Source organism: Electrophorus electricus, chromosome 18, assembly GCF_041902795.1.
Source record: "Electrophorus electricus isolate QZ-2024a chromosome 18, ASM4190279v1, whole genome shotgun sequence".
Lineage (NCBI taxonomy): Eukaryota > Metazoa > Chordata > Actinopteri > Gymnotiformes > Gymnotidae > Electrophorus > Electrophorus electricus.
In genome coordinates, this window is record NC_137514.1 from 8,657,252 (window position 1) to 8,681,137 (window position 23,886).

The 23,886-nt window shown below is 41.2% G+C and overlaps 2 protein-coding genes across 5 annotated transcripts; both read left to right on the forward strand.

Annotated features, from left to right (window-relative positions):
* Positions 1-72: 72 nt before the first annotated feature.
* Positions 73-10,656, forward strand: adprhl1 (ADP-ribosylhydrolase like 1). Of its 3 annotated transcripts, none has more exons than XM_027008938.3 (8): positions 73-530; positions 2,480-2,644; positions 2,775-2,900; positions 3,115-3,255; positions 5,320-5,447; positions 5,750-5,882; positions 6,040-6,205; positions 7,378-10,342. In XM_027008938.3, exons 1-8 carry the CDS (start codon positions 317-319, stop codon positions 9,431-9,433), a joined length of 3,129 nt encoding a protein of 1,042 aa, XP_026864739.2. In that variant the 5' UTR covers positions 73-316; the 3' UTR covers positions 9,434-10,342. The 3 variants fall into 3 exon arrangements, with proteins under 3 accessions (XP_026864739.2, XP_081557179.1, XP_081557178.1); XM_081701053.1 differs by lacking the exon at positions 7,378-10,342 and adding an exon at positions 10,349-10,656 and having other exon boundaries at positions 85-530; XM_081701052.1 differs by having other exon boundaries at positions 411-550.
* A 1,238-nt stretch (positions 10,657-11,894) lies between these two features.
* grtp1a (growth hormone regulated TBC protein 1a) lies at positions 11,895-23,852 on the forward strand. Of its 2 annotated transcripts, XM_081700716.1 has the most exons (9): positions 11,895-13,046; positions 16,368-16,519; positions 17,027-17,185; positions 17,432-17,556; positions 18,471-18,530; positions 19,548-19,644; positions 20,849-21,021; positions 21,248-21,433; positions 22,919-23,852. In XM_081700716.1, exons 1-9 carry the CDS (start codon positions 12,958-12,960, stop codon positions 23,009-23,011), a joined length of 1,134 nt encoding a protein of 377 aa, XP_081556842.1. In that variant the 5' UTR covers positions 11,895-12,957; the 3' UTR covers positions 23,012-23,852. The 2 variants fall into 2 exon arrangements, with proteins under 2 accessions (XP_081556842.1, XP_026864977.1); XM_027009176.3 differs by lacking the exon at positions 18,471-18,530 and having other exon boundaries at positions 11,901-13,046.
* Positions 23,853-23,886: the final 34 nt, after the last annotated feature.

A 23,886-nucleotide genomic window follows, 5' to 3' on the forward strand; every position in this document is an offset into this window, starting at 1 on the left:
ATTTGTGTGTGTGTGTCTATGTGGGGGAGGAGGGCGGTGGGAGGCGATGATGGGAACCTGGTGATTAGGAAGAGTGGCTGGGAGGGGAAGAGAGAAAAGGGTATTTGGGAGTTTTTGTCAAGCTGTGGAATACAGTATTGTGCTTTTGGAAATCAAGGGAACAAGAGTCCTATCTGAAGCTTTAACTGGAGAGTGAAGAAGATATTGACATTGACTCTGGGCAATTAAGCCGAAAGGCTGAAGTGAGCTTACTCTGGTGCTAGTAAGCTGAAGTGGTTTCCTTCGATGCTTCGGGTTAAAAACCAAACGGCCTTTGATGGAGAAATTTCAGACTGCAATGGTACTGAGTGCCGTAGGAGATGCCCTGGGATACCGCAAAGGCCGCTGGGAAAACTGCACCTCAGGAGCTCAGATCCAAAAGGAGCTCTCGGCCCTTGGGGGGCTGGAGGCTCTTAAGCTGGACCCAGACAACTGGCCTTTGAGTGACAGGACATTGATGCTCATGACCACCGCAGAGGCCCTTGTCACAGGTATGGACACGCCCACTCAGGTGAGAGGGAACAAGGTTCAGAGCAGTACTGTTGGAACTGCTGAAACCTAAATATGCAGGAGTTGTTTGTTTCTTAAGTATGTGTAGAGGAGCAATAAGTATCATTTTTATATTTTTCTTTATGAACTAAATAGTACTAATTAAGATATAGGAATTTTCTTCTACGAAATGTTACAAAATATTATTTAAAATGGTCACATAGCTGATTTCATCTATTTAATAGGACACAGGAAAAAAAAGGTCACTTTTCATGTCCTACCAAGGTGAAAAAGAAAGACATTAAATCAGATTCTGTATATTAAGGCCTCAATTCCACACCACCTAAGATTAAAAGTACTGTAAAGATATACTAGCTGGACTCTCCACTTTACTCTGCTGTCTCTGTTTCTGTTGGAGAATATGAGAGACCTTCTTCATTGTTTAGTAGCTTGTTAATGACCTTGTGGGATTTGTAGCGAGACACACCTACGTAACACAAGGCTGAGTCAGACTGTACCAGCAACAGGTCTTCCAGAGTGACTTATTTAGTGTTAAAACTGTAAGCTGCTGTATTTTCTAATGTTCTTTCTTAATGTTTAAGTGGGAAATTCCACTAGGTATTCCTAACCCCCCCCCCCCCTTTTTTTTATTAAGTGACTTATTTATTAACACTTCTTTCTTTAATTGTTAAAAATAGAAGAAAACCGCAATCTTATTAAACATATTTAAATTGATATGGTCTGAAAGAGATCTTAGGTGGAATGTATGCTTCTGTTTTTGTTGGCTGTGTGAGCACCTGCCAAAAATAGCAGCTCTCCTGTCAAACTCTTTCCAAGTCACACACCCACTATTATCTCTCTCTAAAATGCGCATCACTCATAATTCAGCAGTGTGTTAGTCCAGAGATCAGATCATGTATCATAAACAGTTGATGACATTCTCAGACATGCATACGCACCCCAAAAAACAACCCCTCATATCTCAGTGCTCATCTATACTAGAATACATCTAGGTACGAATTCCCAATTCTCCAGTCACCCAGTACATTGGCATCTTAATGCCTAACTGTAATCTACATCACAGCAATATATAACTCAAGCTATGTGAGCCCTATAATCCCTTAAAGACCTTGATGTAAATCCATATCCACCCACCTCTGTAACACACCATGGGCATGCACCATGCAGCTTCTAAACTCTAGTAGATTTCTGACTGCAGTTGCCAGATGAGCTCAAAATAGAATAAGTGCGATCTTCTGTCAGAGCTGTTCAATGGCGGGTCTGGGCATGGGACCCTTCTCATCTTCTGTGTTCAAAGCCTGCTGTTATCCTAAGAGGCACAATGACAGGTTCTGTGCTGAGGACCCTGCTTATCTGAATTCCAACACTGCTCAAGCGCTGACGGTAAATGATATGGCTAAGCCACACAGAAGCCAGCAGGCTGTGCTGAATCCTCCAGGGGCGTAAACAAGCAAGACTTCCATGCTCGAAGTGGAGACCAGAGCATGCTTGAGTGGTCTGCACTGCGTATCCTCAGGTGTAGAAGGTTAACTGAATAATAAGTGCACTTATAATAATGCCCACACCTTCGTCCATGCCTGCTGGTTCTGTAATGGAGCACAGAGGCCTCTGTGCGTTCCTGGGCATGGGTGCTCCCAATAATGCCTGGGAAGTGTCCCGCCCAAACACGCCTGTACCGGTCTCACATACACATGTTAATCATAGCTAAACTTAGGCCAACACACTGTGGCTCAGCTAGCTGGATTGCTGGACGCATGCTAATACCACATGGGAGCATCGAACTGGAGAGCCAGAGAAAGCATGCGTCATGCCCTGACACCTGCTCCTTACCACCGAGAGCTTACTTTGTGAAAAAAAAAAACATCATGCATGTGAGAAAAATGTCATGCACAGCATATCTGACACTACTATGTTGTGTTATTTTACCAAGATTACTGGTGTTTAGAGGATCTGTACAGAGAGCTGGTGAGGCTGTACGTGGATGCAATGGTATCCCTGCAGGGCAGAGCCCCTGACCCCAGCACAGTTGAAGGCTGCGCCCACCTTAAACCCAACAACTTCCTGCTTGCCTGGCATACGCCATTCAACGAGAAAGGTACGAGTTCATCTCTAGGGTTGATCCAGCCAGCAAATATCTCAGTACAGTTAATCAGTCCTTCTGTATGTGCCTGTATCTATTGCTACAAAATCTAAATTTACTCATGCGAGTTTAACCGTGCCTCAAGGTTCCGGCTCTGGGGCAGCTACCAAGGCCATGTGTGTGGGCATGCGCTACTGGCAGCCCGAGCGACTGGACACCCTGGTGGAAGTGAGCATCGAAACAGGCCGGATGACCCACCACCACCCCATAGGTCAACGCTTACTCTCTCCTTGGAGAACTTATCCTTATGATAGTGCTGATAGGCTAGATTCGAATAATTCCTTCACACTAAAGCCCCATCCTCCTTATGCCCTGTTGAGCCATAGCGATGGGCTGGCCAAACACATGGGTCCTTATTCTCCAGCAGCAGTGCAGTCCTGTCACTCTGAATGCAGGTGAGAGTTACAGTGTAGGTTTTTGTGCAGGGTTCCTGGGTGCTCTGTGCACTGCCCTGTTCACCTCATATGCAATGCAAGGCAAACCAGTGGTGACCTGGGGCCGTGATCTCATGAAGGTGACCCCCAAAGCTGAAGAGTACTGCAGAAAAACCATACGACACTTAGCAGGTGAGGGCCTTATGAAAAGGTGAGGAGTGCATGTGAGTGTATACCTGGGTGTGGATGTGCATGTGTATAAACATGTGAAACTGCAATAACAAGCTCAAATTCTAACAATTCTGACAGTAGGTCTTATAAATAATGAGTGCCCAAATTTCAAAAACATACTTCAGTATATAGTACACAGTTTACCCCTGGCAGAATTAAGATGTATATTATTTTAGGAAAATAGGAGCGACTCTGAAAAACATCCTTCATTAATATAGGAATATTGATCAAATGAATCACTCACAGAACTGAAATTATATGGATTGCTCTGATCAACAGTTTACGTACCCCTGAATGTTTTGGCTGATAGCAGACGCTAATTTTAACACTCAGGTTGAGATACCAATGAAGGATAAGTATCCACACCTGTGCCTTGTTTGACTGTAATTTGTGTCTGTGCATAAACAGTCAGTGAGTGGCTTTATTGTTGAGAATCCCTTGTGCCTTTTATTCAGACCTTCACTGACTCTGCTGTTACTGAAGCCTGCAGAAAGCTAAAGAACTGTGAAGAGCTCTGCAAAAGTAGATCTTCACAAATTTGCAAAAGGAAACAAAGGGGTGTGGTTGTTTGACTATACACAATAAAGAGTTCCTTGAACAAAAATAGGCTGCAAGATAGCTCTGCCAGAGAAAAAAAAGCCATTGCTGCTTCACCACCATCAAACAGCATGCTTACAATGCACCAAAGAACATCTAGAAGACTCAAAACACCTGGAACAAAATAATTTGGAGTGATGAGACCAAAATGGAACTTTATGGCCACAACCATAAATGCTGTGTTTGGAGAGGAGTTAACAAGGCTTGTGAAGAGAAGCGCAGTACACCTGCTGTTAAACATGGAGGCAGAGCTCTGCTGTGGATGCTAGCTACAGTGGCACAGGGAAATTAATTGAAATTTATGGCAGGATGAACACAGCATCTTATCAGAAAATACTGGAGGAGGATTTGCATTCATCAACCAGGAAGCTGAGTATGGGCTACATGATAGTGATCCAAAACATAAGGCCAAATAAACCCTTAAGTGGCTGCAGCAGAAGAAAGTTCTAGAACAGTAATCAGTCTCCAGACCAATATCACTGAGGAAACCAAAGAATTTTCAGGATCTGAAGTCTTTTTGCCAAAAGGAACAGGCTAATTTACCACATGGTTAAAGGGCCTCATTCACAATTATCACAAAAGATTGCAAGCTGTCACTGATGCAAAAGGGGGCAATACACAATGTCAAAAACTAAGGGTATGAAAACATTTGAGGAGGACCATTTTAAAATGTATTTTATTACTATAGTTTGTGTATGACTGTGCTATTCTGTTATTCTTAATACTTTAGTTTGAAATACATTGTTGTCTCCAAAACAGTACCCACCTTACAAATAAAAATATGAGAGTAAATGTATGCACAGTAAAACAGAAAACAAAGCAGAAGTGAGGGACTCGAGTCACAAATGTAAGCACTTCAGTCTTGCCCGACTAACACGGAAAAGACTTGACTCTGACTTCATGATCTAGAAAGCAGCATTAGAATGCTAATGTTAGCTATAAAACTATAGTTAAGTTTAAGGTATGTTAGATTTGGCTTCAGATCAATTGGACTTCAGTTTGTGAAATGTTTTTCATGATTTTCTAACCTGGGCTTCTGATGTGTTACTATTTTTGAACAGACTTCCTGATTGAGTTTTATCTATACTGGCTACAGTTCCAGAATTAATATTAATCTAATTTGATTTTCATGGGTCTAAACTAGATTTCTAATGATTAGATATAAATGTAAGATTATAATGTGGGTTAAATATTTTGTCTCTGTTCTGTTTGCTGTCTACAGATATGAAAAGTACATCTAACAGAATTTCGTATCATATTACGCTGCAATGACTTGTCTTGTAACAGGGACTCGACTTGTTTGATTCTCACCACAATAACTTACTGGAGACTTGCGTGTGACTTTGCCAAAGCTGATGCTTATTCCATGTACAATATTTGTGATATGTGGATTAATTGTGTTTATTTCTTTCTCCCCTACCTTCCCAGAGTACCAAGAGAAGTGGTTTTACTTCGAGGCCAAATGGCAGTTCTATTTGGAAGAGAGAAGAATAGAGGAGGAGGGTCAGAACAAGCCCCTTTTCCCCAAGTGCTACGATGCAGATGAGACCGATAAGGTTCAGTCTTTTAGATGGCATGTGTGAGATTTTGTTAGTCTTTGGCCACTGTTCAAGCATCTCCCCCCCCTCGGCCACTCGCCCAGATTAGCAGCGTTCAGCTAAGCAATGCTTTTACCCAGTGCATCCTTAGGGGGGCACCACACTTGTAAAGTTTAAGTTTTTTTTTTTTTTTTTTCCATCTTTCATGTCTGGACCAGTGATGATGATGATGATGATGATGCTGTTATTGTTTTATTATTATTATTATTATTATTATTATTATTATTATTATTATTATTATTGTGCTGTGTGTCTCCTAGGTGTATAAACGCTGGAGCTCAGAAGGTCTTGCGGGGCACAGGGGCCATGACGCTCCCATGATCGCCTATGATGCTTTGCTGGCTGCAGGTTCTGACTGGGGCGAGCTGTGTAAACGGGCCATGTTTCATGGAGGTGATGCATCAACACCAAACCAAACCACAATTCATTACTAGGAACCTACTGAATAAGAGCATGTATGTGGACAGAGATGGGCAAAAGCCCATATATCTGTTGTCTGGGATCCAACTTTAAACACTTAATGCATACAGCTGACACTCTCTCTGTTCAGGAGAGAGCAGCGCTACGGGGCTGATTGCTGGCTGCCTCTACGGGCTGCTCTATGGGCTGAAGCAGGTGCCTGCAGAATTGTACCAACACCTGGACAAGAGGGAGAAACTAGAGGAGCTAGGAGCTAAACTCTACCATGCCTCAGCTACTGAAAAAGACACAGAGAAGTAATACCTCGCCTCTCACTATCTCGCTCAAACTGGAAGTCCACAAGGTCATTGAGATGCTCACTCTTCCCATGCCTGTACCTAGCATCCTCCTCTCTATGACCTTAATTACTTAGTCGATTAAGAGACTAACATCTGGGGTGTCTTTTTATAAAGTAATTTTTCTCAGTATGCTGCATTCTTAAGCCCAAAGAAAGGATGGTCCAATAGATTTTTCCCCCTCTCTCCTATTGGACAGTCTTGACTTTTGTCTTGCATTATCTGGCTAAGTGGGAAACCCTGCTTTGTGAAATACTCCCAGGCCTCTAAGTCCTGCTATCTAAGCTACTGTAACTAGAAGCTAAAAAAATGCACTGATTTGTTAATCATAACTCACTAAAAAAAAATGAAAATCTGTGTTTTAATTAAAAATAGTTAATTGATCATATACTCATGGAAAAATGTCAGTGTTAAAAGAATGAAGAACTGTTCACTGACAGTATATTATTTGACTCAACTGACATCTGTGCACCACAAGATTGTGGTGTGAAGTCCATAACTGTCTGGTTGGGTTGAGTACTTTTTATGTGCATGTGCTGGTGCATGTTTATAATGTAAATTAATTAAAAAGGTATTAAAGACAAAAGACCTTAATTTGTAGCAATGTGATTTCCTACCAAAATCATGTATTATTACAGCTTATTAAGCCACATATGGAAAATCTTAACTATCAGCTTGCTTTTTAATTACACAACCTATAAATATCTATAACACCTTTCATACTACATGATTTACTGCAGTGTTGTGAGAAACTTGCATCATGCATATATATGTGCATCATGCAATGCCTTTAAAAGATCAGATGTGCCTTCTCATTTACAACCAATCACCCAAACTTCCTAAAAATAAATCTAGTAACATCAAGAACTCTTTGTAAGATTAAAATGGTGTCTAAATTGTGCAGTGAGAAAGGGGTTTAAGTAACATTAGTAATGGAGAAATCCAAGCATGATTACAGCAGTGGACCGTCTCCTACAGTATAACCACCATAGTGTCCTCATTCCTGCCCTTGCCACTTCAGAAGACAAGTGCAGATCTGTGTACATTGACTAGCATTGACTAGTACAAATACTCTATTGAGGATGTTGCTTCTCCATTCTGTGTACAAAGAATGGCCCTTTTATTTCAAACAGACTAGAGCAGGAGGGGCATCAAGGAGCTGTTGCTACGGAGACAACAGTAAATGGCAGGACACTTAAAAAGCTCATCTCGGATCGCTCTTCTAATCCAGTGTTCAGGGAGATTCTGGACAGTCTACTGCAGTACATCACCCAAGAGCTGCCCAGTGTGACTCTTCGGAGCCAGGAGAGGCCAACCAAGAAAATAAACATGCGTAAGTACGGCATGAAGATGGGGAGTAATGCCATTCGTCGGCCTACTGCTTTCCAGCTTCTGCAGTCCAGGTTTCTACTGGCCTCTCCAAAGCCAGCAGTGACCTACAGAAGGCAAGTGGGCTCTTTGAACTTAAAAGGACTTCAAGCAACCAAGGAACCGGACAGACCCATTAGTGATACCGGGCGAGGAGTTAAGATGGGGAGATCCAGGGTACAGGATATGATTGCCAAGTTTGCAGCTATTGAGCATAAAGAGAGGGAACTCCAGACTAGGAAAATGCAAGGACCACAGAATTTAGTCAGACAGATCAGCAAAAGCCCCACTTTGTCTAACTTGATGACAAAGTTTGAAAGTCTGGCAAAGGTGCAGAGTAGAAGTGGTTTAATTGAGACTAAGGAGAAAAAATGTAGAAATGTGTCCATTGGAAAAGGCAAGAAAGGACTGAATAAAAAACAGAAATCTCAAGATTTAGGGGTTCTTGACCAACATCAGCATTTACTGCAACAGATGAGCTACAGTAATACTGAGGACCAGCACAGTACCCTGCAAGCAGCAGAAGGGACACAGTGCAGTTCACCTGAGGAAGAGGTCTTTGCTTTAGAAAAACTGATAAACAATGGTGTGGGTGTGTTAGGGGAGACTCTGAATCAGCAGAAAAATAATCTGAATGCAACACAGCAGGAAGTGAGGTATGGAAAAATAGAGGCAATTTACTTCACTGCTGCAGTGGAGAACTGGCACTTAGAGCTTGACTCTGCAATTGTAGTGATGGGTATTCCACAAAGGGGCTATCTAGCCACGGTCTTACCACAACCTGATGTTCAGTCACTAGCCACCTCAACAGGCCCTCTAACAGAGAGTGTGGAACCTGATGAAAATGTGTGGGTGGCATCTGGCCTGTGTTTGGACCCACCACATGAAAAAAAGCCCAAATCGACAACCACAGTTCAGAGTTCAGAAATGCTACCACAAAACAAAGAGCTCCTCTTTATGGAGTCCACACCTCCACCACCGAAAATATCTCCAGAGACACCATTACAAACCTTTAGGTCTTCGCCATCTGAGACTGCAAAGGATCAACAGGGATTTTACACTGGTACACTACTATTTGCTCCATATGAAAAGCAAGACTCGCCAACTAGGGTCCACCAAGATGTGAACTGTTGCAAAAGTTCCATACAGCCTCATAAGTCTCAGCAAGACATAAACGTGGACTGTCACAAAAATCCTATCCATCAGGCAAATGGCAAAGAACAGAATGTTATGGAACTGGAAATGGAGGAGGGCCAAGATGTTGCAGTGAAATGGCATACAGACTCTTCATTCCCACACAGAAGCCATGGATCTTATCCACTGGAATTGAGCGTCGGTGTTCTTTTAGGGGAGATAACTAAACCCCTCATCACTGATGGCGATGATCTTGCACCATCAGCTGAATCCACAGCCTCTTCATGTCCATTCCTTCTGGCCCAACAACCAAAGAGCACAACACTTGAGTGTTGTGAAAGCCATATGTCACAGCACCCACATCAAATGGAAACCCAATGTGCAGAAAATGTGTGCCTTGATTCAGTATGTCAAGATGGCAGTGACGATGAGAGAGACAGCCTAGTGTTCAGTTGTGAAGATGTTGAGACAGGCGGCAAAACACTGGAACCAAGGATTCCTGACCACAATCAGAAGACACTGAACAGGAAGTTCAGCCAATTCATTTCAGAAACAAAGGAAGAGAAAGAGAGCCAACCATCCATGAGGGACAGACCAAAATACAGGACATTTAATTACAGTGATGTACCTGCAAGGAAACCTTATATGCCTAAGACTATTAGGTTTACTGATACATTCAACTTCTGACCCTTTCAGTTAGGCTCCTTCCCTGTACCTTCTAGTATTTCAGCTCTCTGCAGTCCAACTGCTGGTCACCAAAATCAAAGCTCAGTCCATTGTTGGCAAGAGATCAGTGATGAATCAAAACTGAATTTGAACTTGAATCCCATCTTCACTGATGAATCACCTTGAAATGCTCAAAAAAAAACATGCTCAAGAAAATAAAACACAATAACATTCCTATGAGCCTATTAACTCAAGACATTATGCACAATATGAGCACAGAGAAAAAAAAATCAGAGTAACAGTTTATATTATATTCACAATGATTATTAAATAAGAGTGTTATCTCATTTTCTCCAAGTATCGAATATCAATTTTGACTCCACCATCCTACATAGCACTGCAACTACTAATATGTACATGTCCACTTGTTTTCAACAGAAATATTTAACACTAGTAAGGAAAACAAGCACATTGACCTCAATTACTGTGTTTTATGTTGCAAAGTAACTAAAGTGATGTAATAGGGATTCCAGCTGGTTGCTCTGCAGTACCAGCTGGACACCTACTCTAACTACAAGGATGGTAAATATTCACATAAAATACATGTGCTTGTTATCTGGATCTTTGTTTACGGCTTTAGGGTTTAATGATTTCAAAAATAAAATGTCAAGGTGAAACCTTCATGTCTCTTATACAGTCTTACGGTGTTTTGTATGAATAATTGTTTGTACAGCTATTTAATGAAACACACCATGGGCAAATATGCCCATGGTTCATTCTAGTTCAGAGCCCTTGAATACAGTGAAATATTATGTTGAATCAAATATTAAACTTATTTTTTTCAATATTTTGTTGTAGGCAAACTAATTAGTTGTTAAAAAAATCTTTATTAGTTGAACAAAGGGTTTTGATAATGTCTCTGTTTCCATTTCCAAGTTGTCATCAAAAAAAGGAAACTATAGGCCCAGAGATCTGTTCCTCATGGCCCTACCACGGGGCTGCTCAAGATGCACTGACTCGGGGTCATCGTGGCTGTAGCTCCTTCGCAGGGGTCCTGTGTTTTTTGCAAGGGCATTACTGGGTAGTACAGAACATGCAGCAGTGATGTTGCATGCGATATCAGGTGCAACTTTCAAACTGTTTGGACACTTTATTAGGCCAAAGGTCATTTTTATTTGTAACCTTGTTCTTACAAGAGCTGTATTATCCTATTAATGCAGATTAAAGAGCTGTCTGCAAACATATTCTGTGTCTCCTAACAGTATCTCACCATAATGACCTGTCAGGAAATATGCAATTAAGTTGTGCATGATTGCTTATTTATCAGTTTACCGTTATCCATAATTGCCAGACATGTGGTCAGTCTTCCTTGCTTGGATTCTGAGCACAAACTGGACCCTTGAGCACTGAGCCCAACCATTTTGCCTCAACATTTTGATGCAACGGTTGGAGTCACAGTTAATCTGAAAAGTGTTTATTTATTTCAAGCGTTTCCAATTATTTCAAGCATGTTCATAGAGAGGAAGAATTTGATGTTTTGCAAGTTTTGCAATATTATTCTGCTGTTACAAACTCTTATTACACATATCTGCACATTTATGATATGAAACAAAGTAATTGTTGGGACCTGATGGCGCCTTAATTACTGCACAAATACAGTATACAGAGGAAAATTGGCTAACTGTTAATTACTTCTATATTTTTGCAAGAGTGATTTACTTGTTCTTTATTATATAACAATATACACTAAATATTAGGGTATGGAAACTGGATTCTAGCTGGGATCTTCTATGATTCTCAGCAGGATATCCTTAATAACATGCACACTCAAAGCACACAAGGGTGTGTCATGTTGAACAAACAGGGCAACTGAATAGATAGTCTAATTACTGATACATACACGTTTTGACTAGTCTTAAAATACATAAAAGTTAAACTTATTTTTGATATGTATGGGTCTTTGTATTGGTTTTGCATCGTCTCTAGAGTAAATTAAAAAATGTAACATTGTTTAACAACAAAATGAAGCAAAATGTTTGTTGTGTGTCACAGCTTAATTAGTACTAATTTATAACTTTATTAACTGACCCAAGTTCCAAGTTAATATGTATAGGATTACCTTCACGAATAGGTTATGTAGTCCATTTTTGTTAGACATGTCAAAAGCCTAAAAGGTCACTATTCGACTTTCACAAAACTGGGAGGTGACTCAGTAGAACGACAATATCACATGATACCTGCAACACTGAGCAAAACACGGATATAGCTGCGTAGAGGTGGATCAAATTTTAATTGTGAACAGCAGGTTACAATGTTTACAGTAAACTTCAGCAGAACCCTATAGACTCATCAAAGCTTCCATCCCTGGTGTTACTGCGGTGATAAGATTATCTCATAGCGCATGTACACATTGAAAATAAAGCAATAAAGAACTGTACATTTTCCGTCCTTCACTGAAAGGGATATGGCGGGGGGAATCTTTATTTTTATTTTTGGCCATGAGGCAAAAAAAGCGAGAGCCACGAAGCGTCACGGTGACGTACTGATGGGTACGATGCTAATCCACTTTCAACCACTGTTGCCCTAGCAAAGCTCGGAGGAGACGGGGTTTAGCGTGACTGGGACAACAGACATCCCAGGCAAGAAACGTCTCATGGAATTGGAGTGAAAATGAAATATGCATAACCATAAGAAAATTGGGACTAGGGACCACGTTCGTGAATATTCAAAGGAATAATAAGCAGGCAGCCTAATAAACGGTTTTAAAGAAGGTTTTACAAATTCTGTAAGACGGACTAAGTATGGCAGCGAAAATAATAACCTCGCCTACGTACTTGCCCTTAGCTGCTGGAGGATCACCGTAAGTACACCTGTTTAAGGGCGTGGTGTAGAGTGCAGAAGTCCTGCGAAAAGCCGGTAGCCCTGGTAAGTGGGGGCGCCGCGTGGCAGTGAGGGCTCTCGGGCTGTTCCGCCTCCAGCTTGATCGGCGTCTGCCCTTGAGCTCCCGAGAATTCATCGAGCATGTTGCTTTACGAAGAGTGTGAAACGGGGGAACCAACGAATGACGTGGTAAAATGCGGGTTGAATGCCCGCCCGACTGGATATATTAATTAACTAAAAGTTAAATGTTATAAAACCAGTTGCGAAAGACTGCACCTCGGTGACCAGACGTGGCCAAGTGTAAGCTATAAGATATCGTCTGTCTAGCATAGCTTACCAAGTCTGTGGTAACGTGGAAGGGTTTTCAGTATTTACTTTTATCGTAGCTGTCAAATTGGCTGTTTGATGATGACGTGAGTTCAGCAGAAAAAGACCTGGTGTTTACTGTTACATTTCTAACACTGTTGGTTACGTACACATAAGCTCGATGCTTTCTTTGGACTTTTGCTGTTCATTCATGGTACTAATACTGACTGGAGTAGCTCGTGTTCCCGGCAGGAGCTGAAAATTTATGAACTTGATTTTTGGACTTGGAGCCTATCGTAAATATGCACTCAGGAAAGCAGCGTATCGTGATCTGCCGGTAAATAACCTGCGAGTTCACAATGGACAAGAAATGGAACGGGACCCATTCATACCATCAGCCACAGCTTCGCGTCAATGTACCTAGCACGGCGAAAGAAAGAGTTTCTAGGTAAACTATTATTACTTTATTTCGTTTTAAAGATGCTTGACTATTCATTCTTTAATATTACTATTTAACACGAATGTTTTTTTCCCATCTGTACATTGCCCCCATCCCTATGCGGTATGCTAGAGCGCTTTGCACATGACGCTGAATGTTTATATTAATTATTCACAGAATCACTCACAACTGCATAAAGATTTAGTCACGCACGTATCAGTTTCCTTTAGTTTCCCAAGTCCATTGCTTTTGTCACAGTGTCTTAATTATCTAGTCTTTCTGAATGTGAAAAGATTTATCTGAACGGACAGCTCGCGTGTTTTCACGGTATGTTGAATATTTTGTTGTTGGTCGTGGAATGACTAACCCTTGGGCTTCAGTCTTTTCTTCTTAGGCCTAGACAGATGGTAAGTGCATGTACTAACCGTATTGTGTAAAAGTAATTTAGTATTGCTGGTACTACCTCTGCAGGAAACTATGCAAATAAAAAGACTATGGCTAAGGCTGTTTTTGTCGTCGCCTTCACACTTACTGCAGGAATTCTGCTTGTTCTGTCTTCTCACAAAACAACACGTAAATGCGTTTAAAAAAATTAAATAAATAAATAAATTGATTACTTTTTAAACATTTATAATGGACTATATAATGTTAAGCAAAGATTCAGCCAGACACTGAAAAATGGAGAAGTAGACCGTTATTAATGTTGTGTGCAATGTTCCTGCTCTCTCTGCTGATGCTACAAGAGTAGCAAAAGTGTGTTTTCTGCCTCCAGAGTAGACATGCTGGTGTCAGCGAGTGTGTGTCTCCTGAGAAAGTTCCTGTTAGATACCTCGTAAGAGTTAAGAGTTAAGACCAGCCTGTTTGGAATTAAATTCGTCCCATTTGGAATGTGTCCAGCCTGCAGGAATACATACGTGTGGAGAAGGAGAAGGAGGCAGTGGTGCTGTCTGCCAAACTGCACAGCTTAGTGAGGCAGGCATACGCCAGTTATCCCAAAGAAGAACAGCATCATTTAGCCACAGAAGCATAAGACTCTACAGAGGAGGCAGAACGAGGGAGTTTCTGGTTTTGGTTCATTAGAAAGGACGAGGAGTGGGGGAAAAAGTTCAAATCCCAGGGTCAGCCGAAGAGGGTGATAGGGAGATGTCCCTGCCACTGCTCCTCCACCCAGAGATGTCCTGGGATGAAAGGAGTAAATCATTGATGAGGGTTGGAGATGCGCAGGGCAGAGATCGCTGGAAGGTGGATCTACCCATGCTTACACCTGAGCACTTTTATTCCAGAGACCCTATAACATTACACGAAGCAGTTGGCACCGCTAACCCTGGAACGTGGCAGATGCTGGGTGAGCTAAGGTGATCCTTTTATCCCAATGCCACACTCTATCGACAACCCTTGTGCAGTGCTGGTGAAACTTGGAATAGCGCAGAAGAAGTGAGATGAGTAGTGACAGAGTGGAGACTCCCAACACGGCTATTACACAGAACATGCACTTAACATGTTTTCTAATTTTTGGGATAACATTTTCATAATGTTCTGGCAACACTGTATTTAGGTTAACATTTGTTGATGTTAGTTGGCATTCCTAAAACATTCTTGGAACTTAAAATCAAAAGTTCTTTCATGAGCCTTCATCAAAGGTTGTGTTTTATGTTTGTTTTTAATAACAAATAACTTTTGGTAAAAAAAATGTTATTGTCTGCTTGCCTTAGGGTGCTTTTGGGTTTCATGTTGCATAACTATAAAATAATGTTCCCAGATGCAATATTTTTTCAGTGACTCATAAACACTGAATGTAATTTATTTTAATGTAATTCATTACTCCCCCGAACACTCATTTTCCCCATTCCTTCAATTTCTCATAATTAGGTACACAGCATGGCAATATGGGAAGTACTTCATTAGTCCTATGCAGTCTGCATGGACCAATGAATCTCACAGTGAAGCTCATATTTATAGATAAAACTTATCAGTACCTCAATGGATTAACACATGTAGTCATCTTTGTGGTCACTTGTCCCACTAACATGAGTTAGCTAAATGTTAAAGGTGACTGAAACTGTTTAGTTCTGCTTCTATTGTTGTGGTACGTTTATACTGTTCTGGTGCGGTTACGCCTGTTAACACTCGCCTCTAAACCCCCAACCTCCCCCCTCAAAAAAATTGTCACTGGCAGCCTATGGACCGTGTTTTGCTAAGACAAGATGTTGGAACCCATTGGGGTTGCTTCCCAATCGGGTTTGGAATTTTGGAGGGACATCCCTTGTGAATAAACACTGGTAGTTTGCATCCTTATCCTTGAAGCACAGTGGTAAAAATATAAGGCGATTATAGCACTTTTCTGCCTACACAAAACTTCTTTGCTCACTGACTCTGTATGTCACGTTAAAGGAGATGAATGGGACACTACTGATATATACTAATTATTGACACAGCACTTTTGATAAGATGAGTTAAATTTTCATGTATTCAGTTGTAGGAAACTTCACAAAAACACAGTTTCTGATTGGGTAAACTTACCTTTGTTTGGTTCATTTGCATAAAGTTAAACTGGGCTCAGCTTCTCACTGTGCGGCAATCCCATGTTTTGACACAGTGCTTCCATCATGTACTGCGCAGCTGCATATGACACAATCAGTGCTTCCTATTATAAATGAACAGGAAGTTTTGGGATGTGTAGCCATGCTGGAATAGTGTTAAAGTACTAATGACTACATTATGTACTTACGTGGCTTTTTGCCCACGTGAAGCATTTTTTAATGTCTGTGTTTGGTTCCTGCAGTCCACTAACAAAAGGCAAAAACAGGTTCTTTTCCTGCATGTCTACTCATGCTACCTAGGTAGATGCAAATTTATTTTATATGCCACCATTATCAGACATATTTCTCTGGACTTTTAATAATGAATATATTTTCTACAGTTTAAAGCTCAACTCGCACTTGCCAGCTTGCCCTTATAAACTGTCATAAGATTAAGACCCATGATAAATTACTGAATATAATCCTAGCCCCTGAAAACATTATCTGAGATGGGTGTCAGCAGTCCACAGGCAGAGAAAATTTCCTTTCTTTGTGTTTTTGTGTCAGTTTGTATGTGTGTGAATGAACGCGAAAAAGAGAAACAGATGCTGCATAACCAGCCAGGCCCATTCCAGTTTTGTTCATTGTGTTGCCTTCCCAACTCTTGGTTGGTTTGATCTCAAAAATCAAGTTCGTGATCTCAAGCTGTCTTTGTGACACTGCACCTGTGGCTCTAAACTGCCTAATTCGTTCACATAGATGCCTTCATTCCTCCTTGCACCCGCCCTTAGCAGTGTCCCTGTCTCTCCAGTGTGGACCCATATGGGTTTAAGAGGTCTGATGACTTCGATTACGAGTCTTATGAAGAGTTCATGTCCGAGTACTTGGTTGTGCTCACCAGAAGGTCCATCAAGTGGTCCAAACTTCTACATGGGAAAAGCCAGGTCGAGAGGAATGTGAAGGGTGAGTGTGAGCCGCATCTTCAAACACGTACACACACACACACACACACACACACACACACACACACACACACACACACACACACACACACACACACACACACATACACACACAATGTATTTATATGAATGCAAGTTCTATATATTTGGTCCTAACTCATTTTGAATCAGAACATTGAAATCTTTTCTTGACTTAGAGCTGTAGTTCATGGTTCCAGTTCTGCTTTCTTATGGTGCATTTACTGCTCTAACTCGCCTGATCCAACTCATGAAGAATTTGGTATTAAGTAAATCAAATGAGATGAGTGTGTCAGAACAGGGAAACTGCAGATGTGTAGAGCATGGAGTCCAAAGGAGTGAGACCATTGTCATAGAGCCTAATGTCTCAGTTCTTGTGCTGGAGTACCGTTGATGTGTATGTAGTATTCCCCCTTCCCCAGACCATCTTACTCCATTTGTCATGTTCTGAAGTCCTTCAGCTGTGATGCCGTGTGCCCCTATTCCACAGTAAAGCGCTATATTCGCAAGGGAGTCCCGAATGAGCACCGCGCCTCAATCTGGATGGCAGTGAGTGGCTCCCAGGAGCAAATGGAGAAGAACCCAGGCTATTACCAGTCCTTGCTCCAGGCCCAGCATGACCCAAAGCTGATGGAGGCCATCCATACAGGTTTGCATGCCTACTCCTTGCAGGGAAATTTGAGCTCACTGCTGTTTGATTTTACCCTTGAATGTTTGTTTTTAAAGGCATGGTTCTGTCAAAAGATTCTAATGTAACAAGTGTTTAATGACCACTAGTTAGCATGATGGAATTTGTATAACACTAATGGGTGACTATTCACCTTCAGTCATCATTAGCATTAGCCTTGGATTAAGACGGGATCATTTTTATAGTGCAGCACATATTTGCCTACAGATTTGCACAGGACCTTCCCGGACAATGTCCAGTTCCGCAAGACGGCTGACCCTTGTCTGCAGAAGGTCCTGTATAACGTACTGCTAGCATATGGGCACCACAACAAGGATGTGGGGTATTGTCAGGTAAACTTTGATCCACACATTTCAAACATTGCTGAGCTAGGGAAAACTCTCCCACTGCTGGCTGCACAGAGTGTGCATGACTTGTTCTCAAGAGTAGTACTGAAAGTATTGGTGATGGATAACCTTTTGAAGCTCTGGAACTAATATACCACCTATTCACAAGTTAACAGAATTCCCTTAATGAAATGTCATGAAAAGCTTTAGTCAAAACACTACAAGAATTAAGCAGTACAGTATCCTTCTCCTCCTGTCTTAACAGCAATGTTCAGAATTTCTAGTTTGAGTGCCTATTCCTTTAAATGATAATGAGTTATCGCCAAAGTACTTATTGGCTTATCTTTATAGTCCTTAAAGCAGAGAAGGTCTGTGCTCCCCCCACCACACTGGCAGGGTGTACTGATACGAGTAGGTTCATGTTACCATTACATTTGTTGAGCATGAACCCACGGCTGCCAGAGAAAACATAGCAGAGCAAGCATACACCTATATGCTTGCTCTCAGTGTTTGCTCTGAGGTCCACTTTCTACCGATTCTAGCAGCTACACACCCCCTAACATGCATACCTACATACTGCAAAGCATGCCTAATTTACCAAATTATGGATGGATGTAGAGCATATTTTCCCCTAGAACAACATGCTAATGTCGTTAACCCCTGATTAACTTAGTGGAACGCATCTTACAGACACTCAACTAACAAGACACTAATAATAACACTAATAGTGTTATTGTTATTGTGGACCCCACAGCAAGTAACACCAATAACTTTATAGAAAATTGCATATATTATGTAACAGTTAGTGTTAGTGCTACGTGGCCAAGGAGTTATCATAATTGCTTACATTTCCCTCATCAACAAATTTGACAGTTGACAGTTGGTACTGATCCTGCTTTTATTAAATGTTTCATTGCCAGTCCTGCGTTTTACTGACCCAAGTTGGAAAAGCAGACACAAAGTGGTTAGCACACATACAGGTACGTGAGGAAGAGTTTTCTGATTGGCTGTTCATTCTAAAATTCACTCAGACATAATAATATAGACATAAACTGCATGTCTGCAAGGGTTTTTGTCGCATTGTTGCTTTGTCTACTGAGGTAATGTGATAGGCTAACATATTTTGCTACATGGAAAGGAATTTTGTTGTGCTAACTGTCTAGAGAGCAGGTGGAATATTTGTCATTACCTTGATGTTACCATATGCAATTTTAGGGAAGGAAGATACTGAAGAAGAAATGGGAATTACTCAGAATTTAATACACTCGTTAAAAGAAGCCTGCACCTTTTGTGAAGCAGTGATGTCCTTTTGAGTTATTTTCTTTTGTGCAGGTGCAGATTGTATGTGTGTGTTGCTCATCAGCTGTAGTCCGTTTGGTGTGTTTGTGTTTGTGTCAGTTTGCAGTGTCCTTAGCTCTTATTGACGCGTCTAAGGGAACCAAATATAAACCGTTTTTTTAATCTCATTCTCTGACATAGGCAGACCACAAAACCTGCCTGGTTTGTCTTATTTCACAGTTTGTGGGTTGGTAGGCACTCCAGATACCCAAATGTATGTGCGCTAGCACTGAAAAAGTATATTTTTCATAACGCGTCCCCTTTAAAGCCTGCCGTGCTCAGCTTTCTGGTTGAGTGCTGTCGTGTCTTGTGCAGGGAGTGTAGTGAATCTGGTGTGGTTTATGATCATATTCTCCTCCACAAGAGGAAAATATATCTTTTTTTTTTTTTTTTTTCTTTCTTGACAATATAAACTTTTCAGAGATGCCCAACGTCTAATTTCCAATGCAAATAAATTCACAAATTTGTTGCGTGCCACCTAGGCTGTTGTAACCATAGTTTTTCACTGTGCTAAACATTGCATCAAAGGTAGATTCCTTTATTGTGTCATGGGCTGTGGTGCTTGCTGTTCCTGGTCTGAATGGGGCTCATTTCTATCGGACTGTTTCTGGCCCCTTCTTAATCCACACTCTTCACCTTCTTAATCCACACTCTTGCAGGGTATGAACTTCATTGCTGGGTATCTCATCATTATCACCAAAGATGAAGAGAAGTCCTTCTGGTTGATGGAGGCCCTTCTAGGCAGGATACTGCCAGGTTTGTGTAATTTGTTCTGGTGGAATGTAGGCACGTTTGTTGTTAGTGCAATAAGGTTACTAAAGGATGTATACACTCTATACATGTAAACTCAAATAATAAATTTTAATCCCTGTTTCAGTAGTTAACTTCTTTCATGTGTGGAAACACAGCTGGAAACTATATGACAAGTTACACTCAAGTGACTTCTAAACGCAAAAGGAGTTCTGAAAATGTGTGGATTATAATTTGCAGTTGACTGCTATAACAGTTTATTAGGTACGGCTATAGTGCACAGTGAGTACCTCACTGTAATGAAAGTGTGATGCTATCATATTTGTATTCCTGTAGTCATATGAATCAACAAATTAAATTATATTTAGAGTGCAGAACGTTTATGAAGTCTGTGTGTATCTCACCACATTAAGAGCTTTTATAGGTTACCTATGCTGGAGTCGTCAACTTCTTCCTCTGTAACTGTATGCTTGTGGTATATTTAACAGCAGCTGAGGCTATGAATGCATGAGAGTCAACCTGTGTTGGTTTAGGAGACTCTGTCAGAGCTATTTTAAGCCCCTCCTCTCGCCTGATGGGCTATGAATAAACCTTCACATGGGTCACATGATTCTGATCTGCAGCAAGACTGTTAGACTTGAGCCACACCCCAGTGGCAGGGGCACATCTAAAGCTGCCCTCAGAGAAAGTGCTCGTCCTCTGATCCACATTGATTTCCTTTCCCATATTTAGCTCTTTTTTCCCCATGAGGGAAAAAAATACAAGTGTATATCATTTACAAGTATTGAATTAATATTGTATTTTCTTTTTAAAACCATTGTCCTAGTTTGAAGATCCCACTGCAGTAAGTATGTGAGTGTGACCTCAGTACCACTATTCTACTGGTGCATCTGGCCAGAGTGAGCGGCCATGCCGGACTGTGGAATGTCCAAGGGCATTCATGGTATATATTGGTAGACTCTGGAGAAAATCCATGCATCTGTTTCCAATCCTCTATGAACAGTTTAAGGCAGGAGTGTCCTGAACTCCTTCTCTGTGCTGCTCCTTCAGTTGGCCATTTATGAGGACTTCATACACTTTAAACAATCATTTTGAGATTTTGAAGTTGCACTGGCTTTTCTTCCCATCACTTAAAATATGAATTGTTATGCAAATAAGAGCCAAAACTTGACCTCTTGGGCTCTCTCTTGGGCTACCTCTAATTTCTTAGATTACTACACACTGGCCATGCTGGGTTTGAAGACAGACCAGGAGGTGTTGGGTGAGCTGGTGAAGGCCAAGGTGCCCACCGTGTGGCGTGCCATGGTTGAGCACAACGTTATGTGGACGCTGGTGGTATCACGCTGGTTCATCTGCCTCTTCATCGATATCCTCCCTGTGGAGGTGAGACAGTGACTACCATGTCCAGAGTGCTTACATGACAATGGTGAAAGGTAGCAAAGTAATAATTAAGACAGAAATGTCCTTTGAGGAGAATGCCATGGGACATTGGGAGACTCTGACCGGGGGAGTCAGTCCTGGGGCTTTAAACCAGGCTTGTCCCACATAAGACCTCCCCTGAAAGTCCTGTATCATAGGTCCCAGTGACATTTCTCTGTGTTTATCCAAGACGGTTTTGCGGATCTGGGACTGCTTGTTCTATGAGGGCTCCAAGATCCTGTTCCGTGTGGCGCTCACCCTGATACGCCACAACCAGGCCTATATCCTGCAGGCACAGAACCTTCCAGACATCTGTGATCGCTTCAAGCAAATCACCAAGGGTGCCTTTGTGGAGGACTGCCACACTTTTATGGAGGTTGGACTCATATGTGCACTCATCAGTCAATTAGTCAATAACACCATTTACGTTAAAAACCTTGTAGATTTGCAGTGAGTCAGCCCATAGGAAAATTGTACTGCTCAGCAAACATAGTTGAATCTAACTTGCATCTCATTTAGATCTTATTTTGGAGATCTTTATTGTCTTACTTTAATCTGTTACAAGAATGATTGATTCTTTTCTTTCTGTGGGGCAGTGGCAGTGTAAAGTAGCCTAAATCACCTTGCAATATAATTCATTTAACATACAAAAAATGCATTTACATCTATCTACAATAACTGTTAAAAAACCTACAGTATGTATTATGTAATTTGTAATCGGAAGATTGCTGGTTCAAACCCTGCCACTGTTGGGCCCCTGAGCAAGGCCCTTAAGCCTCAATTGCTCAAGTTGTCAGAATTGTAAATCGCTTTGGATAAAAGCATCAGCTAAATCTTGTAAGTGAAGTGTGAAAAGTAGACCAACAGTTAGTGTTTTGTTCTTTTTAAATATAATTATGCAAGTTGGCCTTGTGGCAGAACAGAAAACTGTGTGTCTTTGTTGAGATCTCTACTGAAATTCAAGAAGGGTCAGATAATCTCAGATGTTGGTGGTCTTTTTTTCTCAGGTGGCATTCTTGTTCAGAAGTCTTCATTTTTTTTTCTATCACATGGCATTTCTGTGGAAGAGAAAGTAGATTTATTTTCCTAAGAGAAAGCCCTTTTTTTTTTGTTGTGCATAATTTAGCACTGCCATTTTCTAGTCCTCCATCGATAGTTGGTGACCTTAGCTGACTGGATGTTTATGGGTGATGCATCACTCTCAGTACCTGTGCTAACAACAATTATTAGTAAAAGGTCAACAATTATTCTAACAGTTATGCTAATAATAGTGTCCGGCCAGCAATGGCCTTGTCCCGTGGACAAGACAGATCAGTGATGAAAGGGTAACTGGGGATTTTGACTTCGTGTGTAAAAGATGGGCTAAAGTGTATAAAAGATTTCAATATGTACCATTAAGAGATTTACACAACAAAATGGCCAGTGTGTGTAGGTAAAGGGTGGGTGTTTCTATTTGCCTGGCAGGCAAACGCATGTACAGAGAAGACTCATTGGCTTTTCTGACTGCAACTGCAACACACACAAGTTGACAGTTTACTTTTTTTTTTCTCATCATATGATTAAGTTGGCCACAATAACATTCCCACAGTTTTCCTGGAAAAGGTTTCGAGTGTTGAAAGCAAAAACGTCCATGTGTCAGAAGTTCCAGTGAACGGTCTATGTGGGTAGCGCAGAGTTTGGGCCAAGCACCATGCCACTGGTCCTCTTGTTTTGCTTTCTCTGCGCCCCCTTTACACAGGGGTGGCCCACAGAATCATCAGTCCTACGTGCCACAATAGTTCTGAATGTCAAGATGATTGCACTCCAGATTTCTCTCATCTTGTGTATTTTATAAATTGTGTTGTTCTCTTTTTGTTGTTAGAAAATCTTCAAAGAACCTGGAAGCCTCTCCATGGCAACGATCATCAAGATTCGGGGGGCATGTCGAGCACGGATTATGGTTGAAGAATCTTGACCCTGCCCCCATGCTGGCCTAGCCCCGCCCCTCAAGTGCTCCAAACATTCCAGCCTATTATTTGCACTTTCCTTTGTTTTCTGATACCAGACTATTTAGAACCTGCTGGGGTTTATCTATGAAGATGAACATATAGGAAACTATTTTTCTTACATTTCTAAATAGAACCTGTGTAGAGAATTACACTATAATGAGCAAATAGGGCCACATTACATGGGACTGAATTTTGTACAGCATTCAGATGGAGGTACAGGGCATATGTGCTTATTTTTAGTGAATGTGTATCCACTCTAATAATGCCATCTCTGTGCAATGTTCAGCAACTAAATGTGGTCTAGTTTTTGCATATGGGAAATGCAGTCAGTAAAGGCAGCCTAATCCCAGTGACCTTTTGCGTGGTGAAGTCTTAAAGGTTTGAGCTTGATGTAGCGATTTCTTTTTTTCCCCCTTCCTTAAGGGTTGTACACCTTTTAGTTACTTTGGAAATTTCTCCTGATAGACACTTTTGGAGTCTATGGAATTTTGAAGACTTTTGCAAAACCAGAGAAATGAAGGTTCATTCTACTTTGTTGTGCACTACAGGTTGATGTTCAAGGGCTTTTATCTGAGATTTCCCTCCATGTTTGAGCTTAACAAGTCTTGGTACTTGTTCAGCATTTCTCACTACAGATTATACATATAGTTGGCATCAACAAGCTCATGTAACCTATACAAGTCATGAATTACCAGGTTGTTTGTGTTGTTCAGAAATCTCATCCATTTAATGTGTAAAAATCAGCTAAACACTGCAATGATAAGAGTTTATTTGAAAACAACTGCTGGAATTAAAATGTTATACCTCTACAGCCTTCAAGGTAATTGCTGCAACTTCCAAT

Bases quoted from the DNA above. Each gene is read 5' to 3' on its own strand.
- grtp1a (XM_081700716.1), top strand. From the start codon at position 12,958: ATGGACAAGAAATGGAACGGGACCCATTCATACCATCAGCCACAGCTT. The intron at 18,531-19,547 runs GTACGTGAGGAA...ACACTCTTGCAG, and splicing joins AGTGGTTAGCACACATACAG to GGTATGAACTTCATTGCTGG. The intron at 21,434-22,918 runs GTTGGACTCATA...TTTTGTTGTTAG, and splicing joins ACTGCCACACTTTTATGGAG to AAAATCTTCAAAGAACCTGG.
- adprhl1 (XM_027008938.3), top strand. From the start codon at position 317: ATGGAGAAATTTCAGACTGCAATGGTACTGAGTGCCGTAGGAGATGCC. The intron at 2,901-3,114 runs GTCAACGCTTAC...GTTTTTGTGCAG, and splicing joins GACCCACCACCACCCCATAG to GGTTCCTGGGTGCTCTGTGC. The intron at 5,448-5,749 runs GTTCAGTCTTTT...TGTGTCTCCTAG, and splicing joins ATGCAGATGAGACCGATAAG to GTGTATAAACGCTGGAGCTC.